The sequence below is a fragment of the Ambystoma mexicanum genome, chromosome 8, assembly GCF_040938575.1.
Source record: "Ambystoma mexicanum isolate Mex_15411 chromosome 8, UKY_AmexF1_1, whole genome shotgun sequence".
Classification (NCBI taxonomy): domain Eukaryota; kingdom Metazoa; phylum Chordata; class Amphibia; order Caudata; family Ambystomatidae; genus Ambystoma; species Ambystoma mexicanum.
Window position 1 is genome coordinate 30,946,921 of NC_090929.1, and position 17,218 is coordinate 30,964,138.

The 17,218-nt window shown below is 52.3% G+C and overlaps 1 protein-coding gene across 2 annotated transcripts in view; it reads left to right on the forward strand.

Annotated features, from left to right (window-relative positions):
- PHYHD1 (phytanoyl-CoA dioxygenase domain containing 1) overlaps positions 1-17,218 on the forward strand; it is a 139,077-nt gene that overhangs the window by 104,806 nt on the left and 17,053 nt on the right. The window contains exon 10 of one of the 2 annotated variants that reach the window (XM_069609199.1): positions 3,636-3,762. In XM_069609199.1, coding sequence (XP_069465300.1) covers positions 3,636-3,762 — 127 coding nt within the window. Of the gene's footprint in view, positions 1-3,635; positions 3,767-17,218 lie in introns of those variants that run through there. The other variant, XM_069609200.1, reaches the window with a different exon arrangement.

The following is a 17,218-nucleotide window of genomic DNA, read 5'->3' on the forward strand; positions in this document are numbered from 1 at the left end:
AATCAAAGGCTCAATCCCTGGCACGTCAAGGGAGATTCTTCCATGTGAAATTTGGCAAATTCTCAGTAAAACCAAGCATCGCCCTATTCAGACAAAAAGTTGTCCCAATTTTTACCGATGTGGGAGAAACTCTAATATATCAACAGCACATCAACTGGCAATCATACGAGGCGATTTTTTGGAGAAAAACTCTAGCATTGCCCAAAAACTTTCCAATGCCGAGAATTTGTTTTGAATTAGCTTTACAGTCCCTCCAATCAATGATTGTCTGGAAGCAGATGGACTTGTATAGAAAAATAATTTCCGATGAACAAATTCCAGCAATTGAGATCCTCTGGGAAAAACACCATGCCGTGAATATAACAGCACTCAACCACTGGAAAACCCAGGTCGAGAATCTGATGCAAATAGAAGAAATCCCAAAGGAAATGCTAATACAAAGACCCCAATACGCGAAACGGCACATTCAACGAAATGACTGGATAAGAACAATAGCGCAACAATCACAAAACAAGCGGTCTCTGAGATGTGAAACTGAAATAAGAGCACTTAACGAACTCCCAGAGTACTTAGTACGTTTTCCCGACCAAAAGATCCAGACCTGTACTTACAATTTCGTCTGAACATTCTCCCAACAAAAGACTATCTTTTTATAACCAAACAGGCCAAAATAATGAATAAAATTTGTCTATTCTGTAAACAAGAAAACACGTCGGAAACACTATTCATATAGTGATGGTATGCTCAGCCCTGACCGAGAATAGAGGGCTCTTCAGAGATTGTTTTAGAATTGCAGAAAACCAGATGGATACCAACGACAGATGGTCCCAAATTGTTTGTGGCCACGACAAGCCATTCATCTTCACAATCATTAAATTCTGGATAGCTATTATGACACCAAAATAATAAACACAAACCCCAAAAAACAAAAAAAACAAAATGCAACCAACCCAAATGAAAGGTTTGGTGATCCAAACATATCATAAAAATGAAAAAAAAATGTAAAAAAATTCTAATCAAAAAGCTAGATATTCCGAAATCGCACATGTGAGCAAACACAGACCACAGTATCACCTCTACCCGTCAAATAAACGTGACTATAGTGCGGCCTGACAGCATGTCCAGCCTTTTAACGTGATTTTTAAGCTGCACCCCTCTCTGATAAACATGGAATGAAAATGAGCTTTCGAAGTCAAGCATGCACAAGTGTGTAGAACTATGTGTACATGCAATAGTAAGAGTCAGGCTGGCGCTAGGGGGCCTTGTTAGGGAGAATTCTCATTCTATGGCTGATTTCCCTTACCTAGTGAGTCCCCCAGCAGCTTTGCTGGATTTCTGGAGTTTATTTCTTCCACTTGGTAAAAGTGTGAGCCTTTTTCCTACTCTTACATGTGTTTTGCCATGTGTATTTCTACTGTTTGTGTGATCTTGGGCTCTGGAGCACACCACTCCATGAGCCCCACGTTTTGGTGCGTTACACAGCACCTTCAGTGAAGTGACACAGGGTTGTCTTTTAGACTTCCCACTGACTCCATTTTTCTGGGACTGACTACTGTCCTCCAGAAGCAGGTAAAGTCCCCATTTACTTTATGTAGTCATTTAAATTCCAGACCCAGTACACCCTATCTTACATGGAGTACTGGAAAGGGGTAATTCCTATCCCTTTTTGTCTGTGCCTCTCTGAGCTTTGTTTTGCTCTTTTAACATTTAGACTTGGCTGGTGGCAGTGGTATCTACCCTAACCTTTCTACCATGATTATACTATATAAACGTGGTACTGTTCCAAGCTATCATATTAGCCTTGAACATAAACCCGCTTGACCAAATACTCTTTCTTTTGGCTCCGGTCGGGTTTATTCGCCATTTCTTTTTGTTAAAGTCCTTCTTGTGTTTTACTTTGCGCGGAAAACCAGGTTTGCCTTCTTTGTTCACCGTCTTTTGGAGGGCTTCTTCAAAGAAGCCCTCCTCTTGGCACCTGAGTGTCTAGGTGAGCTGTATGTGAGGGAGGGGTGTAGTCACCCCCTGCACAGGGCATCGAAACCCAAGACACACTTGGTTGTGATTGGCTGGGGTGGTTGTCCGGGCCGGACAACCCCCCACTGTGTGATTGACAGCCAGGCTGTGTGAATGGGGGATTTTCACATAAAAGGCAGCACTCTTGGGCTGGAAGTCAGAGTCGCCACTGGAACTGCAAGGAACCGAAGAGAAGCGGAGAAGAAGACTGCTGCTGCAACTACCGAGTCCCGGTGGAGCCCTGTTGCAGTCCTGAGCTATCTACCCTTCAACGACAAGAGAAGATCCAGTCCGGAGTCTTCTTCCCTTGAGCCTGGTGGGATCAACCAGCTCACCTTCCACAGCCAGAGGATCCTCTTTGTGGTCGAAATCGCTGCACACTGCTGTAGCGGTCCGGATAGCCATCTGTAGAGCCTCTCCTGTTTTAAAGGAGCGCACCTTTTATTCACCGTCGCTGCTGCTGGCCTCATCCCTGGGTAGTGCAGATCACTCCAGGCATCCTCCTCGTTTTCCCCATGACTGAAGCTCCAGGAACCGTGAGTCTGCAGGAAACTACCAGGAACAACTGCCGTGGCACCAGCTTCTTCAAAGAATAAGGTACTGTGTCCAGCTTCGAGGAACTAGGGTGAACCCTTTTCTCCTCATCCAAGGCTTGCCCTTGTCTTCCTTCCCTCTTATAACTTTTACTTCCTCTGTTGACAATATCCAAGTACTCCTGGCAACCTTGAATCATGAACTAACTGACTGTGTGATCCTCGACAACAGGAACCCGGTTCCACTGGACACTGGCGCAGGCCTATTGACTTTTATCTTCTTGTCAGAAAGTGTTCTCTGATTATGTCTGCCTTGACAAAAGTATTGCCTATGATTTTTGTCCCCAACTCTTTTGTGTTAACTCAGGTGCTAAGTGTGTTTTAACTCCGGTAACATTTCTTCCTGCGGGTACGTGTATCTTTAGTAGGACCGAACTGTCATTACTGTCAAAAAGTGATCGCATATGTATTCCCGGTAATGCCTTTTGTTTCCTAACACCGGTCTGTCAAATCCCAAGGTAATTACCTTGAGGAGAATTTGTTGTGTGCAGTGTATTTGAAGTGTGAATTTAATTTAATAGAAGTGAAGTGTTTTGTGAACAGATGGTTTAAAATAAATGTACTTTTACTTTTTAACCAAAAACATTGAGTCAGTGTTTGCTTGAGTCACAGTAATTGTGGTCCTTTGTGTAATCTCTACTACTGCTCATTTGCTCTTGAGATAAGCCTGGCTGCTCTGCTACTGCTACCACTTTAACAGTGTAGTACAGGCTTGTACCAAAGGTGAAATTGTATTATCACTTGTAGACTTAATCTTGTGTAAGGGCACTGCACAGGATTCTGCCTAACACGCCTCACATATCATGTGCATTCTGATAAGGTGGCATGCACCTCGGGCTGCACATGACTAGGCTGCGTGTGTGCGCTCCACCATGCGTAATGCCTGGCTTATCACCATTTGTAAGCACTAGGAAGTCTGGCCCCTGTGTCCTCTCATGTGTGTAGCCAGCTTTCCTTGTACTCTAGCGTGTACACAACACAGCTTTAATGTGCTCTAACACCAGTGTCCTTATTCTCCACTCTGCACAGGGGGTCTGGTGATCATCCATGGAGAGGCCGTCCACAAGAGTGAGATGAACAGCTCGGACGCATCCCGCCACGTCTACACCTTCCACGTGATGGAATCGCAGGATACGTGCTGGAGCCCGGAGAACTGGTGAGCACTGTGCGGAGACACTGAATGCCTGCCCATCTTGCCCTTTGCACCAGTGTACATGCCTGTCCCCATGGCATGGCCCCAGTGTATGCACCTGTCCCCATGGCATGGCCCCAGTGTACGCGCCTGTCCCCATGGCATGGCCTTAGTGGCACTATGGCATGGCCCCAGTGTATGCGTCTGTCCCCATGGCATGGCCCCAGTGTACACACCTGTCCCCATGGCATGGGCCCAGTGTATGCGCCTGTCCCCATGGCATGGCCCGAGTGTACATGCATGTCCCCCTGGCATGGCCCCAGTGTACGCACCTGTCCCCATGGCATGGCCGCAGTGTACGCGCCTGTCCCCATGGCATGGCCCCAGTGTACACGCCTGTCCCTATGGCATGGACCCAGTGTACGCACCTGTCCTTGTGGCATGGCCTCAGTGTACGCACTTGTCCCTATGACATGGCCCCAGTGTACGCGCCTATGGCATGGCACCAGTGTATGCGCCTGTCCCCATGGCATGGCCCCAGTGTATGCGCCTGTCCCTATGGCATGGCCCCCAGTGCACGCACCTGTCCCTATGGCATGGCCCCAGTGTATGCGCTTGTCCCCATGACATGGCCCTGTGTACGCACCTGTCCCTATGGCATGGTCCGAGTGTACGCACCTGTCCTTGTGCCATGGCCCCAGTGTATGCACCTGTCCTTGTGGCATGGCCCCAGTGTATGCACCTGTCCCCATGGCATGGTCCCAGTTTACGCACCTGTCCCCATGGCATGGCCCCAGTGTACGTGCCTATCCCTATGGCATGGCCCCAGTGTATGTGCCTGTCCTTATGGCATGCAACCAGTGTACGTGCCTGTCCCCATGGCAAGGCCCAAGTGTATGCGCCTGTCCCTATGGCATGGCCCCCAGTGTATGCGCCTGTCTCTATGGCATGGCCCCAGTGCATGCGCTTGTCCCCATGGCACGGCCCCAGTGTACGCGCCTGTCCCCATGGCACAGCCCCATGGAAACGCGCCTGTCCCCATGGCACGGCCCCAGTGTACACACCTGTCCCTATGGCATGACCCCAGTGTATGCGCCTGTCCCCATGACATGGCCCAAGTGTACACGCCTATCCCTATTGCATGGCCCCAGTGTACGCACTTGTCCCTATGGCATGGCCCAAGTGTACGCACCTGTCCCCAGTGTACACACCTGACCCCATGGCATGGCCCCAGTGTACGCGCCTCTCCCCATGACTTGGCACCAGTGTACGCGCCTGTCCCCATTGCAAGGCCCCAGTGTATGCGCCTGTCCCTATGGCATAGCCCCCATGCACCTGTCCCTATGGCATGGCCCGAGCGTATGTGCCTGTCCCCATGGCATGACCCTAGTGTACGCAGCTGTCCCCATGGCATGGCCCCAGTGTACGCACCTGTCCCTATGGCATGACCCCAGTGTATGCGCTTGTCCCTATGGCATGGTCCCAGTGTACGCACCTATCCCTATTGCATGGTCCCAGTGTACGCGCCTTTCCCCATGACATGGCCCCAGTGTATGCGCCTGTCCCCATGATATGGCCCCAGTGTACGCGCTTGTCCCCATGGCATGACCCCAGTGTACGCGCCTGTGCTTGTGCCATGTCCCCAGTGTACATGCCTATCCCCATGGCATGGCCCTCAGTGTACGAGCCTGTCCCCATGGCATGGCCCCGTGCATGCGCCTGTCCCCCTGGCATGGACCCCACAGTACGTGCCTGTCCCATGGCATGCCTCCCAGTGTACGCGCCTCTCCCTGTGGCATGGCCCCAGTGTATGCACCTGTCCCCGTGGCATGGCCCCCAGTGTACGCGCCTGTCCCTATGGCATGGCCCGAGCGTATGCGCCTGTCCCCATGGCATGGCCCCAGTGTACGCAGCTGTCCCCATGGCATGGCCCCAGTGTATGCCTCTGTCCCCATGGCATGGCCCCAGTGTACGCACCTGTCCCTATGGCATGACCCCAGTGTATGCGCTTGTCCCTATGGCATGGTCCCAGTGTACGCACCTATCCCTATTGCATGGTCCCAGTGTACGCGCCTTTCCCCATGACATGGCCCCAGTGTACGCGCTTGTCCCCATGGCATGGCCCCAGTGTACACACCTGTCCCCATGGCATGGGCCCAGTGTACGCACCTGTCCCCATGGCATGGCCGCAGTGTACGCGCCTGTCCCCATGGCATGGCCCCAGTGTACACGCCTGTCCCTATGGCATGGACCCAGTGTACGCACCTGTCCTTGTGGCATGGCCTCAGTGTACGCACTTGTCCCTATGACATGGCCCCAGTGTACGCGCCTATGGCATGGCACCAGTGTATGCGCCTGTCCCCATGGCATGGCCCCAGTGTATGCGCCTGTCCCTATGGCATGGCCCCCAGTGCACGCACCTGTCCCTATGGCATGGCCCCAGTGTATGCGCTTGTCCCCATGACATGGCCCTGTGTACGCACCTGTCCCTATGGCATGGTCCGACTGTACGCACCTGTCCTTGTGCCATGGCCCCAGTGTATGCACCTGTCCTTGTGGCATGGCCCCAGTGTATGCACCTGTCCCCATGGCATGGTCCCAGTTTACGCACCTGTCCCCATGGCATGGCCCCAGTGTACGTGCCTATCCCTATGGCATGGCCCCAGTGTATGTGCCTGTCCTTATGGCATGCAACCAGTGTACGTGCCTGTCCCCATGGCAAGGCCCAAGTGTATGCGCCTGTCCCTATGGCATGGCCCCAGTGTACGTGCCTATCCCTATGGCATGGCCCCAGTGTATGCACCTGTCCTTGTGGCATGGCCCCAGTGTATGCACCTGTCCCCATGGCATGGTCCCAGTTTACGCACCTGTCCCCATGGCATGGCCCCAGTGTACGTGCCTATCCCTATGGCATGGCCCCAGTGTATGTGCCTGTCCTTATGGCATGCAACCAGTGTACGTGCCTGTCCCCATGGCAAGGCCCAAGTGTATGCGCCTGTCCCTATGGCATGGCCCCCAGTGTATGCGCCTGTCTCTATGGCATGGCCCCAGTGCATGCGCTTGTCCCCATGGCACGGCCCCAGTGTACGCGCCTGTCCCCATGGCACAGCCCCATGGAAACGCGCCTGTCCCCATGGCACGGCCCCAGTGTACACACCTGTCCCTATGGCATGACCCCAGTGTATGCGCCTGTCCCCATGACATGGCCCAAGTGTACACGCCTATCCCTATTGCATGGCCCCAGTGTACGCACTTGTCCCTATGGCATGGCCCAAGTGTACGCACCTGTCCCCAGTGTACACACCTGACCCCATGGCATGGCCCCAGTGTACGCGCCTCTCCCCATGACTTGGCACCAGTGTACGCGCCTGTCCCCATTGCAAGGCCCCAGTGTATGCGCCTGTCCCTATGGCATAGCCCCCATGCACCTGTCCCTATGGCATGGCCCGAGCGTATGTGCCTGTCCCCATGGCATGGCCCTAGTGTACGCAGCTGTCCCCATGGCATGGCCCCAGTGTACGCACCTGTCCCTATGGCATGACCCCAGTGTATGCGCTTGTCCCTATGGCATGGTCCCAGTGTACGCACCTATCCCTATTGCATGGTCCCAGTGTACGCGCCTTTCCCCATGACATGGCCCCAGTGTATGCGCCTGTCCCCATGATATGGCCCCAGTGTACGCGCTTGTCCCCATGGCATGACCCCAGTGTACGCGCCTGTGCTTGTGCCATGTCCCCAGTGTACATGCCTATCCCCATGGCATGGCCCTCAGTGTACGAGCCTGTCCCCATGGCATGGCCCCGTGCACGCGCCTGTCCCCCTGGCATGGACCCCACAGTACGTGCCTGTCCCATGGCATGCCTCCCAGTGTACGCGCCTCTCCCTGTGGCATGGCCCCAGTGTATGCACCTGTCCCCGTGGCATGGCCCCCAGTGTACGCGCCTGTCCCTATGGCATGGCCCGAGCGTATGCGCCTGTCCCCATGGCATGGCCCCAGTGTACGCAGCTGTCCCCATGGCATGGCCCCAGTGTATGCCTCTGTCCCCATGGCATGGCCCCAGTGTACGCACCTGTCCCTATGGCATGACCCCAGTGTATGCGCTTGTCCCTATGGCATGGTCCCAGTGTACGCACCTATCCCTATTGCATGGTCCCAGTGTACGCGCCTTTCCCCATGACATGGCCCAGTGTATGCACCTGTCCCCATGATATGGCCCCAGTGTACGCACTTGTCCCCATGGCATGGCCCCAGTGTACGCGCCTGTGCTTGTGCCATGTCCCCAGTGTACATGCCTATCCCCATGGCATGGCCCTCAGTGTACGCGCCTGTCCCCCTGGCATGGACCCCACCGTACGTGCCTGTCCCATGGCATGCCTCCCAGTGTACGCGCCTCTCCCTGTGGCATGGCCCCAGTGTATGCGCCTGTCCCTTTGGCATGGCCCCCAGTGTACGCGCCTGTCCCTGTGGCATGGCCCCAATGTACGCACCTTTCCCCGTGGCATGGGCCTAGTGTACGTGCCTGTCCGCATGGCATGGCCCCAGTGTACGGGCCTGTCCGCATGGCATGGCCCCAGTGTACGGGCCTGTCCCCATGGTATGGCCCCAGTGTACGCACCTGTCCCCATGGCATGGCCACGGTGTACGCACCTCTCCCCGTGGCATGGCCCCAGTGTACGCGCCTCTCCCTGTGGCATGGCCCCAGTGTATGCACCTGTCCCCATGGCATGGCCCCGGAGTGTACACGCCTCTCCCTGTGGCATGGCCCCGGTGTATGCACCTTTCCCTATGCCATGGCCCCCAGTGTTCGTGCCTGTCCCCGTGGCATGGCCCCCAGTGTATGTGCCTGTTCCCGTGGCATGGCCCCCACTGTACGTGCCTATCCCCGTGGCATGGGCCTAGTGTACACGCCGGTCCCCATGGCATGGCCCCAGTGTACGTGCCTGTCCCCATGGCATGGCCCCAGTGTACGCGCCTGTCAGTGGCATGGCCCCAGTGTATGCACCTGCCCCCATGGCATGGCCCCAGTGTATGCACCGGTCACTATGGCATGGCCCCAGTGTATGCACCTGTCCCTATGGCATGGCCCCAGTTTACACACCTGTCCCTATGGCATGGCCCCAGTGTATGCGTCTGCCACTGTGGCTTGGCCCCAGTGTATGCAGCTGTCCCCATGGCATGGCCCCAGTGTATGTGTCTGTCACTGTGGCATGGCCCCAGTGTATGCACCTGTCCCCATGGCATGGCCCCAGTGTATGCAACGGTACCTATGGCATGGCCCCAGTGTATGCACCTGTCCCTATGGCATGACCCCAGTGTATATCCTGTCACTATGGCATGGCCTTAGTGTATGCGCCTGTCTTTATGGCATGGCCCCAGTGTACGCGCCTGTCCTTATGGCATGACCCCAGTGTACGTGCCTGTCCTTATGGCATGGCCCAGTGTACACGCCTGTCCCCATGGCATGACCCCAGTGTATGCGCCTGTCCCCATGGCATGACCCAGTGTATGCACCTGTCCCTATGGCATGGCCCCAGTGTACGCACCCGTCCCTATGGCATGGCCCCAGTGTACGCACCCGTTCCTATGGCATGGCCCCAGTGTATGCGCCTGTCCTTATGGCATAGCCCCAGTGCATGCGTCTGTCCCTATGGCCTGGCCTCAGTTTACACACCTGTCCTCATGGCATGGCCCCAGTGTATGCACCTGTCCTCATGGCATGGCCCCAGTGTATGCACCTGTCCCTATGGCATAGCCCCAGTGCATGCGTCTGTCCCTATTGCATGGCCCCAGTGTACCCACCTGTCCCTATGACATGGCCCCCGTGTGTGCACCTGTGCCCATGACATGGCCCCAGTGTATGCTCTCGTCACTGTGACATGGCTCCAGTGTATGCACCGATCCCTATGGCATGGCCTCAGTGTACATGCCTGCCACTATGGCATGGCCCCAGTGTATGCGCCTGTCCCTATGGCATGACCCCTGTTAGGGAGAATTCTCAAGAATGTGCTAATTTCCCTTACCTTTTGAGACCCCAAGCAACTTTGCTGGATTTCTAGGATTTGAGTTTTTACCTGGGAAGAGTGTGAGCCTTTTTTTCCCACTCTTCCATGTATTTTTTGTGCGTTTTACTTTTGTGTTCTTTGGTTATGGAGTTTTAAAACAACTCCATAGGCATCATCTTTTTCTGTGTGTCATACAGCAGCTTCAGTGCAGTGGCACAGGGATGTATTTCAGACTTCCCAAGGATTAAATATCTTCTCTGGGACCGACTACTGCCTCCCAGAGAATGTAAAGTTAAATTGACTTTACTAGTCTCTTTAAATTTACTGACCTAGCACACCCTATCTTCCTATAGAGTGCTAGAGGGGTTGACTAGCATCCCTTGAGTCGAAACACTCATGTAACAGTCAACTGTTACCCTTTCATACTTTAAATGGCTGGTGGCAGTGGTTTAGATCAAACTACCATGATTTTTCCCGACCGCGAACAACGGTAGCTAAAAATCGGGTCAGCCATGTTTTTCAATATGGCGCCCAAGACCTATCTGTAAAAACAGACTCTGGTCAACTTGTCACACCATTTCTTTAGGAAAGGTTCTTCTTGTGTTTGTCTCTGCGCGCCAAACGAGGTTTGGTCCCTTTGTCAGTTGGCCTTTGGCGGGCTTCAGTGCTGAAGCCCTCCTCTGGCGCCTGAGTGTCTGGGGTGGACAGGATGTGAGGGAGGTGCCCGAAACTCCCTGTGCTTAGTCTCCTGGGAGACCTGAATGCACTCTGGCGTGATTGGCCGGCTGGCTGTCTGGCAAGGACAGCCACCCTGCTGTGCCAGGCTGGAATGAATGGGGGAAAACTGTTTAAAAGCAGGTCTCTGGGACTTGGAAAGCAGAGTCGACTACTGGAATGAAAGAACCGAAGACGAGCTGAAGGAAGAGAACTGCTGCAACTCCTGGACGAACGGTGAAGCCCTGCTGCAGGTCCGAATTGCCTGAAACTCCATCGACAGAGAAGCCCTTCAAAGTTAACTTCTTCCCTTGAGTTTGGTGGGAACAACCAACTCATAAGCCGCCTGGACACCGTCCCCTCCTGGTCGAATTTTCTGCAGTGTGCTGTGGAAAACCAGATAGCCAGTGGGAAGGATACCAGTTTGTGGTCTTTAAGGCACTCACACCTTAAACCGACGTTTTGCCAAGCTTGTGGCTTTATCCCTGGGTAGTGCAGGAACTTCCCAAGGTCTTCCTTCTTGTCCCCACGACTGAAGCTCAGGAACAGCAAGATCTGCTCGAACTGCTAGGAACAGCTGCCTCAGCTACAGCGCTTCTTCACTTTAAAAGGTACTGTGCAAACACAGTCCGGAAATCTTTTTGGTGACGGTGAAAGATTGTGAAACTTTCTGACTTCGAAGGCTTGTCCTTCCCTAAACATTCGTCAAACTTTTCGTCTAGCCAAAATCTCCTAAGATCCGTGGCAAAGACTTAACCGTTTACTACCAGAACTGTGCTATCCTATACAAAGACTATGAACCATTGACTTTGGCCCAGGTCTATGAACTGAATTGCTGGTTGTAGTTTACTGAAACCCTTTGCCCTGCCTATAAAAGTATTTGTGCTGTTGATTCTTATAACCTTGTCTTTTTACCCCTTTTAAAGTATCTGAAGTGCCATTTTGCTCCCACTTCAGGGGAGCAGAACTTGTTCAGTACTTATTGGTTGTGCATTTGTAGTTTATTAGTGTGTGATACTGAGCTGCTCTTGCTAGTGTAATGTTTTCAAACTAACTGTGTAAATAAGTGTATATTCTTTTACCAAGAAACCTTGAGTAAAGTGTTTGTTTGAATCACTGTATTTGTTGGTCCTATGTGTAACTTGTTCTACTGCTCACTCAACTCTTGAGATAAGTCTGGCTGCTCAGCCACTGCTACCACATTAATGTGTAGTACAGGCTTGTACCAAAGGTGAAATTGTACCAACACTTGTAGTCTTAATTGCATGTAGTGTTCCCAAAGGGTACTGCATGTGATTCTGTCTAACAACCCCAGTGTGCACCTGTCCCTATGGCATGACCTTAGTGTATGCGCCTGTCCCTATGGCATGGCCCGAGTGTACGCACCTGTCACTGTGGCATGGCCCCAGTGTACGCACCTGTCCCCATGGCATGGCCCCAGTGTACGCATCCCTCATTGTGGCATGGCCCCAGTGTATGCACATGGCCCTAGTGTATGCGCCTGTCACTATGGCATGACCCAAGTGTATGCAACGGTCACTATGGCATGGCCCCAGTGTATGCACCTTTTCCCATGGCATTGCCCCAGTATACGCGCCTGTCACTATGCATGGCCCCAGTGTACACACCTGTGCCTATGGCATGGCCCCAGTGCACGCACCTGTCCCCATGGCATGACCCCAGTGTACGCACCTGACCCCATGGCATGGCCCCAGTGAACATGCCTGTCACTGTGGCATAGCCCCAGTGTACGCACATGGCCCTAGTGTACGCGCCTGTCATTATGGCATGACCCCAGTGTATGCAACTGTCACTATGACATGGCCCCAGTACACGCACCTGTCCCTATGGCATGGCACCAGTGTACGCGCCTGTCCTTATGGCATGACCCCAGTGTACGTGCCTGTCCGTATGGCATGGCCCCAGTGTATGCAGCTGTCCCCATGGCATGGCCCCAGTGTACGCACCTGTCACTGTGGCATGGCCCCAGTGTACGCACCTGTCACTGTGGCATGGCCCCAGTGTACGCACCTGTCACTGTGGCATGGCCCCAGTGTATGCGCCTGTCCCCATGGCATGACCCCAGTGTATGCGCCTGTCCCCATGGCATGGCCCCAGTATACGTACCTGTCACTGTGGCATGGCCCCAGTGTATGCAGCTGTCCCCATGGCATAGCCTCAGTGCATGCGCCTGTCCCTATGACATGGCCCCAGTGTACGTGCCTGTCCTTATGGAATGGCCCCAGTGTACGCACCTGTCCCTATGGCATGGCCCCTGTGTACACGCCTGTCACTACGGAATGGCCCCAGTGTACGCACCTGTCCCTATGGCATGGCCCCTGTGTACACGCCTGTCACTACGGAATGGCCCCATTGTACATGCCTGTCCTTACAGCATGGCCCCTGTGTACACATAGCAACATATACATGGATGGACGTGGGCACTGGCCCACACATAGCATGATGTGCAATATACAGGGAGAGCAACAAATGAGGAAAGAAAGAAGCAATGGATACAAGTCTCATCTGCTTCACCAGAAGTCTCTGTAGGAACATGCTACTGTACTAATACAAGTGTGCGCTGTACTAAATACCACAGAAATGCCTGTTACTTCACAGGTCTAACAGTGATGACGCTGTACGACTCAGGCGTGGCCCGCTAACGCAACCAAGCTACCCTGTTGGCATCACATGGACTCTGCATTCATGAAAACATCAAAAGGAACTTATCTCAGGCCAGGGCGGTGGCTCAGTAAGTGCAGATGCAGTCCCTAAGTGGGTGGGAGGCCCGGAGGCAGTGCAAGGAGCTACTGTCACAGGTAGTGCAGGAGACTGGTGCCCGTGAGGTTCAGTGGGAGGCCAGGGAACCAGTTAGTACAGCAGACTGGAGCATCAGCAGGGAAGAGAGAGAATGCAGAAGTGAAAAGGAAGGTCTTGAGTTGCTTCTGGAACCGGAGGTGGTCCTGCTCAAGTTTGGGAGAGGCAGGGAGGCTGTTCCAGAGGGAGGCCACAGCCGAGGACAGACATCTATCCCCCACTCCCTGTCTGGAGAACCGTCTGACCCTTAGAGAGTTGGGGGTTGGATGAGCACAGGGCTCGAGAATGAAGATGCTTAGGAAGAGAGCGTTGGATGTAGAGAGGTCCCAGGCCCCAGACAGCCTTGTGGATGATGCATAGGGTCTTGAACTTGATCCTTGCAGCCACTGGGAGCCAGTGGAGAGATTTCAGTCCTGGAGAGATGCAGTCCCTGGGCTTGAGGCCAAGGACAAGTCTCACATTCCTGTTCTGGATGAGTTGCAAAGGGCGAAGAGTGCTTGGTGGCTCCGGCTGCAGAGGTCCCCATGAGACCACAACGCCGCTCCCAATTTCAAGACAATTGGAACCTGGATGTCTGATGATTATGTTGTTCTTAATTCCTTTGAGGCAGAGGTTCTGTTCTTTCCTGCCTCTACGATTCCTCTGCGCTATATTGCCTTTCCCCCTTCCTTGCTTCCCATTTCATCTTCTGCCAGTAAATTGGGTCTCCAAATTGATTCTTCACTTTTTCTTTTCATATTTCTTTACTTTCACGTTCTTGTCAAACCCATGTTTATAATATACGGAAGGCTAGACCCTTTCTTACTTGTAATGCTGCTAATCTACTTATTTCTCCTCTGCTCTTTTCTCTGCTCTTTTACGGTTCTTTTGTTATCTTTGTTTTTCTTGTTTCTCGTCTTGCTCCTCTTAAATCAACGCTTCTGTTTGTCTGCTTTGTCCTCCTCTTAAATCAAAGCTTCCGTTTGTCTGCTTTGTCCTCCTCTTAAATCAACGCTTCTGTTTGTCTGCTTTGTCCTCCTCTTAAATCAACGCTTCTGTTTGTCTGCTTTGTCCTCCTCTTAAATCAACGCTTCTGTTTGTCTGCTTTGTCCTCCTCTTAAATCAACGCTTCTGTTTGTCTGCTTTGTCCTCCTCTTAAATCAACGCTTCTGTTTGTCTGCTTTGTCCTCTTGCGTCTCGTCATTCGATTTCATCGGCACTGGGATGGCTTTTCATTCTCGTCTTAAATTGAATTTTCTTTGTTTGGTTTTCAAAGCTTTGTATGGTCTTTCTCCAGCTCATCTTTCTGCACTTGTCTCTTTCTATTCTCCTTCTCTTTGATTTCAATCTTTTTCTTTTAACTGCTCCTCGCACGAGCTGTGCTCAGTCCCATTTTCGTTCTTTTTCTTTACTTGCTCTGTTACATTGGAACACGCTTCCACTTTCTCTTCATTCTATTTCTTCTTTCAACTTTTTCGGGCTGCTCTTAAAGCTCATCTCCTTTAACTTTGGTGAAATTCCTTGTGCTCATTTCATTGTTCTGTGAATTGATGATTTGTACAGTGCTTAATACATACAAATAAATGCAAATACAAATGCAAGCATATACTCAGATATTGCTATGTGTAACTTAGGCCATCCTCACTTCTTTTCCCCCAGTATCCTCTGCTCGGGTGGCCAGGGAAAGGCCATCACTTTCGGATCCTGACCCTGGGGGTGGATACGTGAGGGAGGATCACCTGGGTAGAGGAGACTTGGGGAGTGGGGAAGAGGACATCCTTAGGTGAGACATGGCCATTTCTTTTTCACCATGAACCCTCCATCCCTCAAGCCTTCATAGGCTTTTGTCAGCCCAGTCACTATGATTCACTCAAATATTCCCCAAAATGAACGAAGAAGAGGACAACTAGACCAACACATCTTCATTTTATGAAAACAACCAATTGTCAGCCCCAACCAAGTACTGGGATGAGGAGGAGGACAACAAGATCACGGCAGGACTACCGTTTTGCTGTTGAGCGGTCTAGTCCTTTTTGTAATTAAACTGAAGGCGGTAGCTTCAAAAGCTGGAAGCGCAAAACAAATGAGGTAAGCTGCGTGAGCACAGTCAGCTGTGTGCAGGGAGACCTCTCTGGTGTGGCGGCATGGCAGGAGCAGCGATGGAAGCCTGCAAAGCAGTGCAGAGTGTATGCAGTAGGAAGCGGTAACAGAAGAAGCTGGAAGCTGGTAGCTGGTAGCTGTGAGATGGAGGCCGGCAGGACCAAAGGTTGCGGTCGTATGTAAATTGACAAGGGGGGTCCTGGGAGTCTCTCTGCCAGACATTAGTCCTTGTTACGAGATACTTACCCAGAGTCTTTAGCTCACTATCTTTCACAGAGAAGAAATATCCCAAACATATCAGTCTTTGTCCTGCCCTGGGGCAGTCCAGCACCGAAATGCTAGGCAATTCTCCTCTGAACAAGAGTACCAACAGCATCCCCAGACACGTGTTTCGGTCTGGTTGGACCTCATCAGTAGGGAGGAGCTGTGCCTCTCTAAGAATAGTGAGCAAGGGGTCCACGTCTCGATTCCCCTAGTAAGTTAGGGTGAGACCCAAAGTTACTTAAATATGCAAATTGACAAGGGGGGTCCTGGGAGTCTCTCTGCCAGACATTAGTCCTGGTTACGAGAGACTTACCCAGAGTCTTTAGCTTACTATCTTTCACAGAGAAGAAATATCCCAAACATATCAGTCTTTGTCCTGCCCTGGGGCAGTCCAGCATCGAAATGCTAGGCAATTCTCCTCTGAACAAGAGTACCAACAGCATCCCCAGACACGTGTTTCGGTCTGGTTGGACCTCATCAGTAGGGAGGAGCTGTGCCTCTCTAAGAATAGTGAGCAAGGGGTCCACATCTGGATTCCCCTAATAACTTAGGGTGAGACCCAAAGTTACTTAAATATGCAAATTGACTAGGGGGGTCCTGGGAGTCTCTCCGCCAGACATTAGTCCTGGTTACGAGAGACTTACCCAGAGTCTTTAGCTCACTATCTTTCACAGAGAAGAAATATCCCAAACATATCAGTCTTTGTCCTGCCCTGGGGCAGTCCAGCACCGAAATGCTAGGCAATTCTCCTCTGAACAAGAGTACCAACAGCATCCCCAGACACGTGTTTCGGTCTGGTTGGACCCCATCAGTAGGGTGGATCTGTGCCTCTCTAAGAATAGTGAGCAAGGGGTCCACGTCTGGATTCCCCTAGTAATTTAGGGTGAGACCCAAAGTTACTTAAATATGCAAATTGACAAGGGGGGTTCTGGGAGTCTCTCTGCCAGACATTAGTCCTGGTTACGAGAGACTTACCCAGTCTTTAGCTCACTATCTTTCACAGAGAAGACTCCCAGGACCCCCTTTGCCAATTTGCATATTTAAGTAACTTTGGGTCTCACCCTAAGTTACTAGGGGAATCCAGACATGGACCCCTTGCTCACTATTCTTAGAGAGGCACAGCTCCCCCCTACTGATGAGGTCCAACCAGACCGAAACACCTGTCTGGGGATGCTGTTGGTACTCTTGTTCAGAGGAGAATTGCCTAGCATTTCGGTGCTGGACTGCCCCAGGACAGGACAAAGTCTGATATGTTTGGGATATTTCTTCTCTGTGAAAGGTAGTGAGCTAAAGACTCTGGGTAAGTCTCTCGTAACCAGGACTAATGTCTGGCAGAGAGACTCCCAGGACCCCCCCCCCCCTTGTCAATTTGCATATTTAAGTAACTTTGGGTCTCACCCTAAGTTACTAGGGGAATCCAGACGTGGACCCCTTGCTCACTATTCTTAGAGAGGCACAGCTCCTCCCTACTGATGAGGTCCAACCAAACCGAAACACGTGTCTGGGGATGCTGTTGGTACTCTTGTTCAGAGGAGAATTGCCTAGCATTTCGGTGCTGGACTGCCTCAGGGTAGGACAAAGACTGATATGTTTGGGATATTTC